Consider the following 17,641-nt stretch of genomic DNA (forward strand, 5'->3'; position numbering starts at 1 on the left):
AACTTAGGAGCCTAAATGCAAGTCTCTTTTGAAAATGTACACAACCTAAATCATTTGGGTGCTTTTTAAAATTTTGCCCTTGTTTTTGTTAGGGTAACTTTTTAAAATTAATATTTTTGTGATCTTGGACATAACATAAAATTATAACAAAAATAAAAAGATTTATTTTTATATTATGTCTTCAGTTTAAGAACAAATCTTTTTCTAGTAGCACCTCTAAGAATAATGAACACTCAGTATTTCCTTTGCAAGATCAAGCCTTTTATATTGTCTATTTTTAGATTTCTCATCTACCCACAGTTAAGGTCGTGGTGGTGGTGGTGGGTGTGCGCGCTACTGAGAACAGATGAAGATTTACTTGACTCTTCAAACACTGTTTTTGCTGTGCACCAATTTCTTAGTGACTTTGGAAGCACTCCTGAACCATAATCTTTATGGCTGAATGCTGGGCTGCAGCTACACAACACTTTAGCAGGTGATTCTAAACATACTTTTTTTTTTTTAAAAAAAAGAGCCTGTAGAGATTGTAAAGTGAATTTAGTGTTTGCCAAAAGTCCCTTATTGGATCAGACTGGAGAACTAACTCCTCTAATTCCAAAACGGGGCTTCCCCACATGGCCATCTCCCTTCCCAAAGATGTGCCACAATACTGAGACACACTGGTACAAGCTTTAGCCTCAGGTGAGATGAGCGAAAACTATGAACCTGGCCAACTCATTTCACTATGTCATGAAATAGCCACTTAATTTCTAATTCAGATTTTGATAAACTGACCTGTTTGACACTAAAAAGATGTTTCACCACATAAGGCACATGCCAGATTATTGAAAAGGTTAAACATCAAAAAGGCTCATGGCAACACTGATGTTCACTTACCAACGGTAAGAAATGCGTCGGACAGCGCTGAGCCGTGTTTATTTGTTGCTTCACAAGAGTATTTCCCAGCATGCTCTGGAGTAACTGCCTGAATGTATAGGGAGCTTGATCCAGCTCGAGACATGGTGAAGTAGACGGGTTCTAAAATCGTGCTGCCTCTTCTTGTTTGTGGAGATTTTCGTGGTTTTGAATGTAGGACCTGAGAGGGGTGGCTGGTAATAAGTCCATGGCTGTTGTACCAACGGATTACAGGAACAGGTAGTCCAGTGGCATTGCATGACAATGTAACATCACCACCATCTACCACATTGGCATTAGCTGGTGAATAAACTATAACCGGCTTGGAACCTTTGCCTGTTGTTTTTTTTTAAAAAAAATTCATACATAAAATTAATTCACTGTACTATGGAATCTATTGTCTAATGCACAGATGAGCTGTTAATATGGTACAAAAATGAACACATTCAAATATTTGGCATTTATACAGTTATTTAGTTTTCTGGTTGCTAGTAATTCCTCAATTCGCTGCCTTACTGAAGAAGGGAATGAAAACCATTAAACAGTATTGAAACTTTTGTTTGGAGAAGGCAGATGTAATATTAACCTTCAATCTGCACTTGGGGTGTACAAGAACAAAAATCTCAAACCTTAAGTCTGGAATTTGTCAGACAAATTCCAATAGAATCTGAAACCATTCAACTCAGATGATTTAGGACAGTAGAGTCAATGATCAGACTCAAAATATGTTTAGTTACACTTGGATTTAATCCTGAAATTTAGGTTTAAAAGTTTGAGAATCAATACAACTGAGTCACCAAATACCTCCAGCTCTCCAAATATTCCTCCTGTCAAAACGTGGCTAAAATTTCATAAAAGCCAACACTGTCTAGAAGAGAAACATGCAAAACTATCTGAGGCAAGGGATTTTTGGGGTTTTTTTTGGCCTTCTTTTAAATTCTTGATCCTTGAAAGAAACAAGCTGGGTTATAGCTCCCACTCCTCCATGAAATACTTCAACAAGTGATGGATAAATCATATAATTTGCTGATTACTGTGGTCAGAAATGGATGCAGTCAATACATAAACCAAATCTTTTGGCAAGAAAACTAAATATGTATCAGAAAAAGCAAAAAGGTTTTAGTTTAAGTTCTTGGATAGTTAAAAATGTTCCTATACCTGTCTGGATTTGAAGTCTCCCAGTGGACTGCATAAAACCAATCCCATTGTTTGCCACACACTGGTACAACCCAGAATCCTCCTTGGTGATGCCACTGATTCTCAACCTGTTTCCTGTGACCAGATGTCGTGGAGAGAGATGGATGGGAGCTGCATTATGGAACCAGGTAAGATTAGGAGCAGGGTTTCCATGAATGTCACATGAGAAATGTATAGTTGCACCCACAGCCACTGTTTGATCCTGCAGTCCTTTAGAAATTGAGGCAGATTCTATAAAACAAACAATATGAAATGCTACAGGCGGCTCTTTCAGGAATCAAGCAGAAACTAATTACTAGACCACACATTTAACAACAATATGAAATCATGCAAACTTATCAGACATATGGAGGCCAATCTTAGTCATGTCTTAAGCTCAGTGAAAGATGAATACTTGCTTCTAAGGCATTTGCTTACCACTCCTTATTTTACTGGTTTCTTCCTTCCGTGCAGAAAAGTCATGCTTACACTACAAAAGTAAAGGATTCCTTTAATGGAAAACTTTTTTTTTTGACAAAAACTATTTTCTGTCTCTACTTTATGAAACAAACTTTTTATTTTTTTTAAACATTCAGATTGTTTGGCCGGAATATACACATATCTAAGCCCTAACACATTTACCCCGATCAATGACTGCGTGGTTTTGAAAATCCCACACAGAACTAGCATGAAGAAACAAAATGTTCATATTTTTTATTTACAAATTAATGTCTACGAGAAACGTCCAGAAGACTTGCAGCCAGAGGTACACTGTTCATTAACCACACACATGCAAGCCCAGACTGTAGCCTTTTGCTAGAATTCTATTTCACTCTCAAGAGGTATAGAAAAGTGTGCTAATCTCCAGGAGATGAGCGCTAGGATCATCCTTAGCTATTTTCTATTTTAGGTAATAAGAAGAACGTTGAGGGTAAGAAAGATGAAGGGGTGATTCCTTCAATATGATTTAAAGATGCTGCAAGACTGATCCTATCTTAAGTTACGCAGTGCCCAGAAAGAATTGCTACAAAAGAAAAAGTGGAATGCGATGAAATACAGAGGCACAGTAGTAGCCAGCTACATACTGATGGGAGGGTGAGGAAGGACATTTTAGTATGCTCGCTCCTTCTAGCGAACTTTTTGTTTAGTTACTATCATGAACGAGGAAAGGAGATGCATCCTACCATGGCACGTGATTCATCCAGTACTAGAAGGTGTGCACGGCATTTTTGCAGACAAACAAGATTACTAGTTTTGTCCCGAGGAGTTTACAAACCAAAATCGATTAACACAATAAAGGAGGACAAAGGATTTGGTGAGAGGATAATGAGTCATAAGGGATACAGGCAGGGAGAGATCGTGATATAATTATTAAGTGCATATCTTAATTCTTTGATGATGTAAAATTAATTTTAATACACATCAGCCTTTGTCTAGATTGAAAGAGCATGAGGGAACCTAGGGTCAAGAGCTACTATACAACAAAAACAGAAATAGTCTTCAACATAAAACTTGCAAATAAAAAACAATTCAGTTCCTTCCTCTTTCTTACCAAGTATAGTTACTGTGTAATTTATATATTTTGCTACTCCAGACTCATTTGCCACCACACAGGAGTAGTTTCCAGCATCCAATGTACCAAGTCTGTCAGTCACAAGATGAGAGTGCAGCAGTCTCCACCTGCTTCCAGTCAGTGCATCCTGACCATCCTTAGACCAGTGGACATGAGATGCAGGCAACCCACTAACAACACACTCTAGAGTTAGGGGACTGTGCTGAGGTACTGCCAAAGCCTGAGAAACGGTGGGGTGAAGAATACGAAAGCCTTCTGCAGAAGTGCCTGGAAGTAGAGTAAAGGGATGCACAAAAGAAACTCCTTAACAATCCATTTTTTAAACTGGATTATTTAAATACTTTTTCCTCTAGTGGCTCCCTCTCCTTTCTATCAAAGCCCTGAGGTTCTGTGTGTTACCAGATTTACTCACTCACATAGTGGACAAATTTTCCTTATGGCTGAGTACAGCGTGATGGAGCTCTCTTGCACTGGCACCCCCTCAAAATCAATTGGAGTGGTGGTTATTGGACATGGGACATTCCCCTTCCAGCAGCTAAGTGCAGAGTCTTTTTGGCATTTGAGCCTACATCTAAATAAAATAATATATCATCTGGAGATATACCTATCTCACAGAACTGGAAGGGACCCTGAAAGGTCATCGAGTCCAGCCTGCTGCCTTCACTAGCAGGTCCAAATACTGATTTTGCCCCATATCCCTAAGTGGCCCCCTTAAGGATTGAACTCACAACCCTGGGTTTAGCAGGCCAAGCTGCCACCATATCATAAGCATCTTTCCCAAATCTGGACCTTAGCGTCCAGAAATCTGGGTGCCTAGCTTAATTACCAGCTTGGATCTTATCTCGCTGCCACCAGACACGAATTACAGCACCTGCCTCGCTCTGGTCCCCCAAACTTTCCCTGGGGAACCCCAAGACTCAGAGGTCCTGAGTCTTACCACAAAGGGAAAATAACCCACTTCCTTCCCCCCCTTTCTCTCACACCCAGACTTTCCTCTCTGGGCTAACCTGAGAGATTACTGATGCAATCTCTTTACATCACAATACCAAGAAGCATGTCTCCTCTCTCCAAAGAGACAAAACCCATACAGGAAACAGAAATGATTCTCTCTTCTCTTTTCCCCCTTCCCACCAATTCCCTGGTGCTGCAGGAGTTCACCCTCCGTAGAATCTAACCAAAGAAATTCCCCTCCCTTCCTTCCTTAAGCCTACCAGAGAGAAAAAATTCAAACAAGTCTTAAAAGAAAACTTATATGAAAAGAAAGAAAAAAGACATGAACATAATCTCTGTATCAAGTGACAATATAGGGCTACTGATTATAAGAAAAATTATGAATAAACAGTCTGATTATAAAGATATCCAAATTTGAACATTCCAGCAAACTACACACATGTAAATACAACCAAAACAACAAATAAAAGCCATATATTGTTTTTCTACCTGTACTTACAATTTGGAAACAGAAGATTAGAAGATAGAAAGAACCTTCTCATAGCTGAGAGACAGACAAAAGACTCAGACCCCAAAAATTCCCTCCCTGACTTTGAAAAATCCAGTTTTCTGATTGGTCCTCTGGTCAGGTGTTTGGTTCCCTCTGTTAACCCTTTACAGGTGAAAGAAACATTAACCCTTAGCTATCTATTTATGACAAATGCTCAAACCACTGAGCTATCCCTCCCCACAACAGCAGTGCACACTCACTATGCTGCTACTATAAACTCTGCATTTTACTGTTGCAGGAGTTTATTACCCCTCCATCAATGTTCCCATCACTACCATTTATGCTAATAAGAGAACAAACCATAAGTAGCACTAAATTACTCCTTTTGCAAAAAGAACAGAAAGAGCATTTTACCACAGATCATGTACTTGATAACTCATGTTCGAGGAGAGCATGAAATTGATAATATAGGTGACTGTCTACACAGTGGAGTTATCCTATACTGTACTGATGAAATACATTAAAAAAAACACATGCAGACAAGAAAGACTTTGCAGACCCAGAGATTTTTAGACTACTAAATATTCACGCTAGGAATCTTTTTAGGTTCATTTTTTCCTAAAGTCACAAAATCGTAGTCAGTTAAATCAGATGAAAAGTATTCTGCAGACATTTGCTAGCTAGAAAACATATAGTAGAGGAACAGAGTTTCACCCATCAGAATAGCAAGACATTAAGATCTAGCAGAGTTTATTAAAAATACTAATTTAAGGTGGATCAATTTAGTTTGAAGCTTTTATCCTTTAAAGCCACCCTCGTAGATATACTAAATACTCACGGCTGACTATGAGCTTATGTCCAGTGGGTTCTAATTTGAGATCATGAGTGACTGGGTTGTATGCTGCACATTTATAGGAGCCTTTATCCTCCAAAGAGACATTCAAAATCTGCAGATTTCCAGATGGAAGAATTAGGTAGTTATCTGAGGAAGGGAAAAAGGCTCGTTTAAAATGAGTTTCAAAGAAGCCGTTTTAAAGATTTCTTTAGTCAATTTATCTAGCACCCTGTTTTATTAAATACATTGCTGTGAACTAATAACTCTGCCAACAAAAATTCATTCCTGTAATGAATGTCTTTACTAAGATAGATGTATCTAAAATGAATTGCATAATGAGTTTTCAACTTTTTAGGATATCACTCAGTTCTGATTACAACCAGTATTTTTGCGGCAGGTTATTTATAGTAGTTATTAGTGTCACAAAATTTCTCACCTGTTGATTGTTCCAGCCATTTTCCCCGTACTCGAAAGCGAACTTGTGCTTTAGGGTTACTTTCTGGTACCTTACAGCCAATGAAGGCAGCACTTCCTTCTTCTGCTGTAACTATGTGTTTCACTGAAGTATCAAAATCATCAAGATCTGGAAGATAGTTTACAAAGGCAAGTGGGATTGTAGATTTTGGAGGAGGTGGGGTTAAAGAGTAATTACTGATTACAAATACAGCAGGTTTTGATCCAAATGAATATTGTTTTTGACAGCTTCTCTGAACTCCTCTGTAAAGCAGTGTGACATTTCACGTAGGGCTGTCAAGCGATTAAAAAAATTAATCACGATTAATCACACTGTTAAAAAATAATAGAATACCATTTATTTAAATATTTTTGGACGTTTTCTACATTGTCATATATATTGATTTCAATTACTACACAGAATACATGTACAATGCTCATTCTATTATTTTTGTACATAAGTATGTACATACATACATACACATTTTGTACATAAGGGGGATAAGCATGGGGAAATAGTGTATGGGCCATTACACAAAGGCTTCAGGTTTGGCCCCCCCACCCAGGATGACAGAAATCGGGCAGGCTCAGTCTTCGGTTCCCCTCCCCGGCGTCATGTAGTTGTTTTTGTTGTCAGAAGGGAGTTACAGTGCAATGAAGTTTGAGAACCGCTGATGAAGCACACTCTCTTTATCCTGAAAGTTGAACTTACCAATGTAGAATTACGTACAAAAAAATTACTGCACTCAAAAATAAAACAAACAAACAAACAATGTAAAACTTTAGAGCCTACAAGGCCACTCAGTCCCACTGCCTGTTCAGCCAATCGCTCAGACAAACAAGTTTGTTTACATTTGCAGGAGATAATGCTGCTCGCGTCTCATTTACAATATCACCTGAAAGTGAGAACAGGCACTGTTGTATCCAGTGTCACAAGATATTTGTGTGTCAGATGCACTAAAGATTCATATGTCCCTTCATGCTTCAAGCCCCATTCCAGAGGACATGCATCCATGCTGATGACAGGTTCTGCTCAATAACGATCAAAGGCAGTGCAGACCAACGCATATTCATTTTCAACATCTGAATCAGATGCCACCAGTAGAAGGTTGATTTTCTTTTTTGGTGGTTTGGTTCTTTAGTTTCCACATCGGAGTGTTGCTCTTTTAAGACTTCTGAAAGCATACTCCACACCCATCCCTCTCAGATTTTGGAAGGCACTTCAGATTCTTAAACCTTCGGTCGAGTGCTGTAACTATCTTTACAAATCTCACATTTGTATATTCTTTGCATTTTGTCAAATCTGCAGTGAAAGTGTTTTTAAAACAAAACAACATGTGCTGGGTCATCATCCAAGATTGCTCTAACATGAAATATATGGCAGAATGCAGGTAAAACACAGAGCAGGAGACATACAATTCTCCCCCAAGGAGTTCAGTCACAAATTTAATTAACACTTTTTTTTTTTTTTTTTTAAACGAGCATCATCAGCATGGAAGCATGTCCTCTGGAATAGCGGACGAAGCACGAAGGGGCATACGAATGTTTAGTATGTCTGGCACATAAATATCTTGCAATGCCGGCTACAAAAGTGCCATGCAAACACCTGTTCTCACTTTCAGGTGACATTGTAAATAAGAAGTGGGCAGCATTATATCCCGTAAATGTAAACAAACTTGCTTGTCTTAGCGACTGGCTGAACAAGAAGTAGGACTGAGTAGACTTGTAGGCTCTAAATGTTTTGTTTTTTGAGTGCAGTTATGCAACAAAAAAAATCTACATTTGTAAACTGCACTTTCACAACAAAGAGATTGCACTTCAGTACTAGCATGAGGTGAATTGAAAAATACTATTTCTTATTTTTACAATGCAAATATTTGTAATCAATAATAATATAAAGTGAGCACTGTACACACTGTGCTGTAATTGAAATCAATATATTTGAAAATGTAGAAAAGCATCAAAAATATTTCATTTCAGTTGGTATTCTATTGTTTAACAGTGCAATTAATCGTGATTAATTTGTTTGAGTTAATTATGTGAATTAATTGCGATTAATTGACAACCCTAACAATGTAGTTCTCAATACCAGACCTAGGATATAGATATCTGAACTTCTGTTACATGAAGAGACAAGAGTTTTCACTTGAAGGATGGAAAAAACTGAAAATGTAGCCCTCTTGTAAGTTCCACAGACCTACTTCATGAAAAATAAGGGAACAGAGAGGCTCTCAACCCAGGAACTAAATGTGTCAATTACTAGTTCTGAACTTAAGGCAGGAAGCAATTTATAGTACACGGACAACAGGTACGTTGTAAGCTCTATACAAAAAGGAGTTAATTACTCTGGGAGAAACATAGCCTGACAATGAATACATCAGTGAGGAATGCAGCATCTGCCATTCACTGCCTGTACAATGAGTCAAATATAAAACCTCAACCTACAAGTTATAGCATCTCCCAACTTCGTTTTCAATGCTGCTAAAAACCCAGAAACAGCTTGTCTTAGGCCTGGTCTATACCTAAAGAATAGGTCAAACTAGCTATTGCTTATGGGGTGTGAAAAATTCACATCCCTAAGTAGTCTTAACTAAGTCTCTTAAGTACCTGTGTAGGCACCTCTAGGTTGACAGAAGAATTTTTCTCTTGACCTACCTACCACCTCTCGAGGGTGTGGATTTACTATAGCAATGGGAAAATCCCTTCTGTTGCTGCAGCAAGTGTCTACACCACAGTGGCAGCTGTACGGCTTGTAATGTAGCCATACCCTAAGTCCCTCATGCAGTGCAGTACAGTATGCATGTTGCTCTTTTCCTGCTGCCTTCTGTGTTCAAAGCTTATAGCCTGTGAAGTTTGTCTATGCTGATTACCCTTACAGGTCTCTTGAGGGGGTTTTGTTATGGGTCAGCACTTTACCAAAACACTTCGTCTTCTCAATTATGAGAAACTCTCCTCTCACAGGGATTCTGGACATGCTCCATAGATGGGGCATCCTTAAGAAGACGTTACTCAAAATCTTGGCTGACAAAGGCCCAATTCAGACATAACCATACTCCGAGGAAACTGTCTTCAGCGGTACATAATCTTTTTCTTATGAACTTGGCCCATGAGCCCTCTACTGCTTCATGTTTCTTTTTTAATTATCAAGCAATTTACAGAACAACAACCAAGGCAAAGATTGATTAGATGACGGAACATAAGAGAAGAGAGGAAAAACAGCCAAGAAAACAGGAATTTAAAGACAGATGATTTTGACCAAACTAAATTGATAAAAAATGGAAAGGACATTTTTGAAAAAAAAATCATGAATTATTCTTTTGTCTTCCCCTCCCTCCTAGTTTCCCAATCAGTTCTAGTGGCCAAGTACTTGAGAAAAGAAACCCCATTTAATACAGCAAAAGGAATTCGCAGAACTGACACAAGCCACATTTGGGAACTTCACTTGCATTTACTACTAGCAGTTGCTGCGTGTAAGGCAGATATTGCTGTGAATTGTTAAAAATAAAGAGATTGCAAAGGGCTTTTTGTTAGCGCTTTATGTAACATAGGCCTCAACGCAGAAAATTCGAAAGCAAGAAATGCAGCCAGGAGCGTATGGTTTTGTAATGACATGGCAGATCAACAAGAGTTTACACTAGAAAATTCTTTTGCCTGGAGGAGAAGTTTGTGGGATCCTTGTATTATAAAAGCTGTAACTAGAATCATTATTTCCAGGTCTCAGTATGGCTACATATAGTAGGAACCACTATTAGTGTGAGTTAGAGTATCTGTTCATTCCTTATCCAGTGCACAGTTTACGGAAAGAAGACTCACAAGATATTGACTCTCTGCTTTACTGAGGGTGACAGGAAAAAAAGGCAAAAGGATTTTTGCTTCTGGAAATTAAGACTATAGCTGCAGAAAGCAATCTATGAGAATGTTTCCTTTTCCCTTTAAGCACACAGTCAAATTTTGTATGTGTGTTTTCAAATACTTTCAGAAATGGAACACTTATTTCCCATTAACGCTGTGGTTTTAAATTCATCCTCAGAACGTAACTTGGGAAGGTTTGCATTCAAGAAAATCAAAGAGTTTGGGCGGAAGGAAATGGTCAGCATGTGGACAAAAGCCTTTATATGGTTCCAGGGACATATGGGGCATTAGTCGCATTAGGAGGGGTATGAGGGCTTTTTTGAGAGTAGGGAAAACAGGGAACCAGAGAGTTACTGATGTCCCTGCCAAGAGAGTATGATTGTTTTCAGGAAATCACTCAGGGCATGTGGATTTTGGGTATTTTTCTCCAACATTCTGGCTATCAATCTAGCTCTGATCTGGCCAGGGCCGGCTCGAGGGTTTTTGCCACCCCAAGCGGCAGAGAAAAAAGAAGCCGCGATCATGATCGGCAGCACTTTGGCAGCAGCTACACCACGTTGCTTTCTTCTTCAGCGGCAGGTCCTTCCCTTCGAGAGGGACCGAGGGACTTGCCGCAGAAGAGCCCGACGTGCCGCCCCCTTCCCCTGCTCGCTGAGCTGGTGCCTGGAGCCGACCCTGGATCTGGCTAGCAGCTACAGTTCTGTTAAACGCTACCTATCGTGGATCTGTCATTTTTGTTCTTAAAGTGTTACGAACAGTACCCTCATTGTTGAGAGGCACTTCATAAATTATTAGCCTAACCGATATCATTTTGGCACCTCTGTTACCTTCTTTTGCCTTTTCCCTCTTCAACACTACTGTGTCTGTGGGCACTGATATCTGGCACGGGGAGTTTGTGTTTGCTAACTGGAAGCTTTACTGGGAAAGAGGAGACAGGGAGAGCACACTCTTCCTGGAAAGATGGTATCCTTTGCTGCTTCTCATTAGAAAAGCCTGCAAAGCAAGGTGTGATCTCTTAGCCAGAAAGTAAGGCCTTAGATAACTCCATCTCTCTTTATCTGACCTAGCCATAGCATTATTCCCAACATCCTCAATGCTCTGTTAACAACGCCATCTTTAATTTCTACCTCTTCAGAATGCTGCTGCTAAAGTCATCTTCTTGGCACATCACTCTGACCACATCAACCCCACCTGGGAGTCTCTCAGCTAATTCCCACTTCACCTCTGGAGCAAATACAAGCTTCATCTTTGCTTACAAGGCCATTCATAAGTTAGCCCCATACTCAGTGGCTGATTAGTAACCCAACACATTGACCTCCACCATTCCCAGCCTTTACCACCCACACCAGTCAGCTTCTCCTTTAAACACCGCCATGCTTCCTCCCATGATGCTTCTCATACATAGGGAAAGCACTTGGATAAAATCTCAACAGCCATGGACCTTATCTTCCTTCAGATCCCACTTAAGACTCACCTTTGCCATGATGCCTACAGAACCCAGCCCGCTGATCATGGTTACATGCTACTAGTCCTCTTCCCCTTCTTTCTTTTGCCTCCTTGCCTCATCCCCTCCCAATTAAAAACTTCCATAAACTACACTGCACATAAACCAATGAAATAGTGTCAATTCTTCACTATATTTTTTGCTTCTAAGTTGTATCCTTTACTGATGTGTGTTTAACCCGTAAGATCTTCAAAGGCAGACACTGTCTGTATAGTGCCTACGGGCCCAATCCCTTTGGGACTACCATAATAGAAATATGTAATACTACTAGCCCACCCATTAATTGCATCCCACAAGGCACGTGTGTCCCTTTTTCATGCCATGTGACGAGTCATAGGCCATTGGGATATGCTGCCTTCTATGCATGGAATGGTCTTCAAACTACTACACTCTCCTCGTTTCAATCTAATTTTTGTAACGTATTTCACCAGAGTGAAAAGCATTTCATTTCCTTCTGAAACTCAGTGATACCTTAAACAAGAGTAATTCATATTCACCACCACCCCTATTTTTACAGGAATAAAAGCCACACTGGATCACCAAAACGTGCTCATACCCAACCTGAGAAATCACATGATTTTATCACTAAAACCTGTCTCACTCCACTTTGTTTGCTATCCTCTTATTACAATTTGAACTAGTAGCTGAAAGCTCGTGCTGGCGTTTAGGTGCAATGCGTAAAGTCATGTGTGTAAAAAAACCTGAAAATGGCTGCCAACTTACAAATTAGATGGTAACCGATCATGTATCCCAGTGATGACTGAGGCTGGTGATTTTCCAAACAAAAAGCGCTCTCAAAATTCTAGACTTCAGAGTGACATTTAAAAGTTACTTTGTATGCTGACTGTGGTGTTGTGTAGGTGGTTGTGTTGATTTGTGCAGGTAGTGTATGAGGGCTGTAGGCTGCCATGAGGGGTTGGTGTGTGTTTGGGGTTACTGCTTTTGCCAGTAGTGTTACTATGTGAGTGGCTGTGTGGATTTGAGTGGACGGCAGTTGGCACAAGTTATCCCCAATTTATGCAGTCTCCCACATACAACCAATGAAACTGTTGCATGCCAATTAGCAAGAGTGGCAATGAATATCATAGTTGTCTAGGACTCATCATCTGGCATAGATACATGCCTTACTGTAGCTGTACACTGCACAGATGTAATTTGTAAAGTCAAAATGGCTGAGAACTTAAAACTGGACAACAGATGAGAAAATCCAGCGATGCTTCAATCTTGTGATATTCTGAACAAAAAGAGCCCTCAACCATGCTTGTAGCTGCATCCATTGCTTCATACCAACTCAGACATTTTAGGTTTTTATTACATCATCAATTTTAAATTATATACAAGATCTCTGGGGCAGAGACCATCTTTCTACATTTCTGAAGCATGAATGGGTGCTATATTAAATATATATGGAGTGGTTTTAAAAAGCACTATTTTCCCAATAAAGTTCTAGAGTGCTTTTCTTTAAAAATGCAAAATATTTTCTAAAAAGTTGCACTACAAATTTTCTGAAAGTCTACATGTGTCAGGTTTTTTTCATCTCTACAATGGAAGAAAACAACATTTCATGCAACTAGTTGATGGTTACTAAGTTTTGCCATGGAGTTAGAAATAAAAGTAGAAAATAACTTACAGCCTACGGATACTACAGCAGGCCTGCTCACAATTGCACCAGCACTGTAATTGGCAATGCACTGATAGTGACCAGAATTTGAGGGGCTGAGAGAGAAGATTGTCAAAGATCCTAGCTGCACCTCCACTTGCTCCACCCTGCTGTCCAACCTCTGTCCGTTAAACATCCAAGAAATGCGAGCTGTGGAGGGTTCAGCAGAGCAATGAAGCTTTACAGGCACACCAGGCTTCTGGATAGTAGCCAGGGGCTCAGAAATAAAATGAGGAATCAAATCTAAAAGGAAAGAAAAAGACATTAAATGGCTGAACGATACTTAGCAGTACGACATTTGAATACTCTCTGAAATCTTTCTGTCTAGATCAGTTATACTTTGACTTGTATGGAAGAATGGACCAGATTTATTTATTACTGTGCAAATATAAAAAGTATGTTTTTGGAGAACAATTACAGGGAAATAACTTGGCAAATCATCATCTCTAGAGTCTCGGGCCATGTGGCAAAAATTCTCTTACATCCAAGTCCTGAGTGATAGCAGGAGCAGCGCAAGGGTTTTTGGCACTCTAGGCAGGGGTCCTTCCGCACTCCCAGTCTTTGGTGCACTTCAGCGGTGGGTCCTGGAGCGCGGAAGGACCCCCTGCCGCAGAATTGCCGCCGAAGACCCGGAGCGCGGAAGGACCCCCCGCCGCCGAAGACATGGAGCACGGAAGGACCCCCTGCCGCCGAATTGCTGCCGAGGGCCGCAAAATGCCGCCCTCCCAAATCCTGGCGCCATGGCAACCGCCTAGGTTGCCTAAATGGGAGCGCCGGCCCTGAGTGATAGGTCCGAGCAGAGAGAGTGGACAGTTTCTTTCACAGGAGTACAAGTACTGACAAAATAATAAGAGGCAGGACAATGCAACATTAAACCATTTACAGAACCTCCCAATGCTTTGAGGAGATGGGGTGTCAGTGGTAATCTGTCAAAATGGAGATCTTTGGAAAACAGGTAATTGTCTTTTTTCAAAATATATTCATCTTGACAGATTCCCACCACTAGAGACTAACATGCCACTGGGAAGTCATTATGACAAAAGCAAATAGCCTGCAACAATGAATTAATTGAACCCACCTTAATATTCATGAAGGAATAAGATACATCCAAAATTATGTAAGCGAGAAAAGAGTCTTCTCCAAAATAAAATTACCAGGGACAGAAGAGTTTGGGTGTCCAAAGACCAGGAAGATTTTGTTACGAGACTAAATCTAACTTAGCGGTCTTATCAGGAACCTTCACCTGGTAAGCATATGCCCAGAAGACCACATGGTTCTTTGCAAATCTTCTGATGGGACACGGAATGATAATTTGAAGATGTAGCTAATTTGCCCTGTACAAATGTACTTTGACATGAGTTTCAAAATTCTGGACCTACTATGCTGTTAAAGTAGCTTCAATCAGCCTGCAATTTAGGCATGTTTATCTATGACACTGCAGAACTTATTAAATTAGGATGAAATAAAATGTTAGAGTCTGCCTAAGTTATATGCAGTGTCAGTCCCAAGATATAAGAGAGACGTGGTGGTTGAGGTAACATCTTTTATTGGACCAACTTCTGCTGGTGAAAGACATGTTTTCGAGCCATAGGGAGCTCTTCTTCAGGTCACCTTGTCTTTCTCAAGTTTACCTGAGATTTTCATGTGGTCCAAATAATTGGACTTCACCAGGTAGAGCCTGATGAAGATGGAACTGCATCATCATATTTGTAAGGCTGTGAGGAGCCAAAACAGCATTGTAAAGCTGTCTGCATCAGCTCACCATTCACATTTGAAAAAATATCTTCACCATTGTAAGGGCTAAAAACTTTATTTGGTAAATGAAAACTTGAGTTCTGCACAACTTGGGTTACACAAGTCCTTCGCTAGGGCAAATTTCATGCTCCTCATTCCAGCCCTATCCACTGAAACATTGCAGAAAGCAGTTGGAAACAATTTCCAAATTTGTGCCCGTTCCTCCTAACAACAGAAACTGGTGCACAGAGGCAGCAAACAAAAGACAATCCTGGCGACTTCTGTTACGTTAGAAACAGAAGGGAGGGGGAAAAAATCAGTTTGCCAAACAGGAAAAAAATGGTAGTGGAAAAGCGGTTTCTAGTTTGTGAATATATTGTAAACACTGAAATATAAAAAACACAACTAGATAGTGTGTGTTTCACAGTGACCTATGAAGTTTCCTGTGAATGGTTCTGCTCAACTAATATTTTCTTCTAAAAAACAATTCACCCTTCCACTAGTTACACAGATCAATTTCAGATGAAAGATTGTTTAATGATTTTTAACTGAGCCATAAAAAAAACATGCACAAACTCAAAAACCCTGGAAATTAAAGTGTGGTTCTACTCAGAAAAATCAACTCCATAAACATGGAATCCTGCGGTTACATAAAGATGCCAGATCTATTTTTTTCAGCTTTGATACTTTTTCAGGACGCTAGCGCTACAAACGTGAACTGAGATCTCTGAGAAAAGCAGTGGTCTTTCTAGTATGTAGATCAGCATCAGTAAAACTAGTGGCATTAGTTACATCTTTGTCACTCCACTGTCTTCAAATTCTGCCCTCAGCTATAACTGTGAAACCACATTGTTTTCAGGGTGGATGCACAGGGTATACCTGGGGCAGAAAGTGACCCTTAATCTGGAATTTACTTAACGAGTTTTAGAATGGTTGAAGAACAAGATTCATCTCACTCTTCTGCATTGCCTACGGAGGGCTAACACTACCAAAAGCTTGTGGCTAAATTAAGACAAGCTGACAGCACACAAGGAGCAGTTTGGTTATTAAAACCATGCCATTTTTACATAAGAGCTTTTCAGACTACGGCCAGGCTTTAATTCGCTACAGATTCAACTTCTACCTATGTCTTTTTGCATACTTTAAACCATCCCTAAAACAGCACTTTCCACAAGCAAGAGGTAAGACCTGAACTGTACACACAGTGCCATGACAGTTTAGTTCAATTTTTGGGCACCTGTAATCCTTAGTCATTTTGAAAATACAGGCTTCTAATACCCAAGCAAGTTCCCTAGGTCAACATGAAGCCTTACCTGAACATGTAGCGGAGAAGAGAACTGTAGCAGTGATGAAGAGCAGTGCCTGTAAGGGTCTGGGATCCGGATGCATAGCGCCAGATTACAGAAATTGAAAGCAGAGTTCCAGACTAAGATAAGGTACTGAGAAAACTATAAACAAGAAGAAAAATCTACAGTAAATTTCAGATTCTCTTTCCTTCTTTGCATACAACTGACAGAAACACAGTCTGACATTTGATTCAAGGAAATTCAAACCTTTAAGAACTAGAGATTTTCCATATCTAAATGTGACACTGCCCTCTTGGCCAACACACCAGAGACTGAACCATAGATCTTCAGAGCTAAAAAACATGAGTTGCTACAGCTTGGGCTAACTGGCCAAGGCTATGTAGCTGTGGTCTGTGGGTTACATAAGCATATGACAGTACTCCAGATGAAGTAGACACAAATCAGAAGTTTGTAGAGGTTTTAAAAATTGTATCTGTGAAAGATTGAGAAATTATAGACCCAGAGGAAAAAAAATCATGGTCCTTGTATTGATATATCCATCAGCCAGCATTATTATTTTATCACAGATATGTGAGAGAACATATGAACTCTGACATACTAGGATACTCGATACAGATACCAAATATGCATTATGCTAGAAATCCAATATGGATTTGACTTTAATGGGATTCTGCACAGGCATAAAAGGTCTCCCTGGGTGGAGCAACTTGCAGATTACGGGTCTGTTTATCTAGCACCCGTCATTATTTAACCACTAACCTCAATTTTACATTCACTGATTTAAACTTCAAATTATTCAGATTCTGGAATTTCAGATTTTTCAAATTTATCAAGTTCACATAAGAAGAGTCCTAATTTACCAAATATTTTGTGTCCCTTTGTGCTCTGTAAAACTCCATTCTAAATAAATAGTGTGTGTGTGGGGGGGGGGGGTTGTTTAATATTTCAGACCTTACTGACGTTGAAGGGATTCAAAAAAAAACAATCGTTAGCTCTTATATAGCACCTTTTCAGAGTACATCTCAAAGTGCTTTTAGCAGAGTTTTATTAAAAATCAGAATTGACCATCTTAAACTTTTCCTTCCAACCCAGAATGTCAAAACCAAAGCTCATAATTGAAGCCTTCACCTTGGAAAGAAGAGGTATTCTCAAAGCAACCAATATCCTTCACAAAGCAGAAACCTTCTACAGAAATTCCTCATTCCAAAATAA

At 39.7% G+C, this 17,641-nt stretch overlaps 1 protein-coding gene across 3 annotated transcripts in view; it reads right to left on the reverse strand.

The window, feature by feature from the left end:
* The window catches only part of CDON (cell adhesion associated, oncogene regulated), a 52,768-nt gene extending 36,195 nt beyond the window's left edge, over positions 1–16,573 (reverse strand). For all 3 annotated transcript variants that reach the window (XM_075073426.1, XM_032770016.1, XM_032770014.1), the window contains exons 1-7: positions 16,436–16,573; positions 13,359–13,631; positions 6,356–6,502; positions 5,923–6,066; positions 3,623–3,910; positions 2,053–2,322; positions 877–1,230 (exon numbers count right to left, since the gene is read on the reverse strand). In XM_075073426.1, coding sequence (XP_074929527.1) covers positions 877–1,230; positions 2,053–2,322; positions 3,623–3,910; positions 5,923–6,066; positions 6,356–6,502; positions 13,359–13,631; positions 16,436–16,511 — 1,552 coding nt within the window. In that variant the 5' untranslated portion in view covers positions 16,512–16,573. The remainder of the gene's footprint in view (positions 1–876; positions 1,231–2,052; positions 2,323–3,622; positions 3,911–5,922; positions 6,067–6,355; positions 6,503–13,358; positions 13,632–16,435) is intronic.
* Positions 16,574–17,641: the final 1,068 nt, after the last annotated feature.

This window comes from Chelonoidis abingdonii, chromosome 18 (assembly GCF_003597395.2).
Source record: "Chelonoidis abingdonii isolate Lonesome George chromosome 18, CheloAbing_2.0, whole genome shotgun sequence".
NCBI classification, from domain to species: Eukaryota; Metazoa; Chordata; order Testudines; family Testudinidae; genus Chelonoidis; species Chelonoidis abingdonii.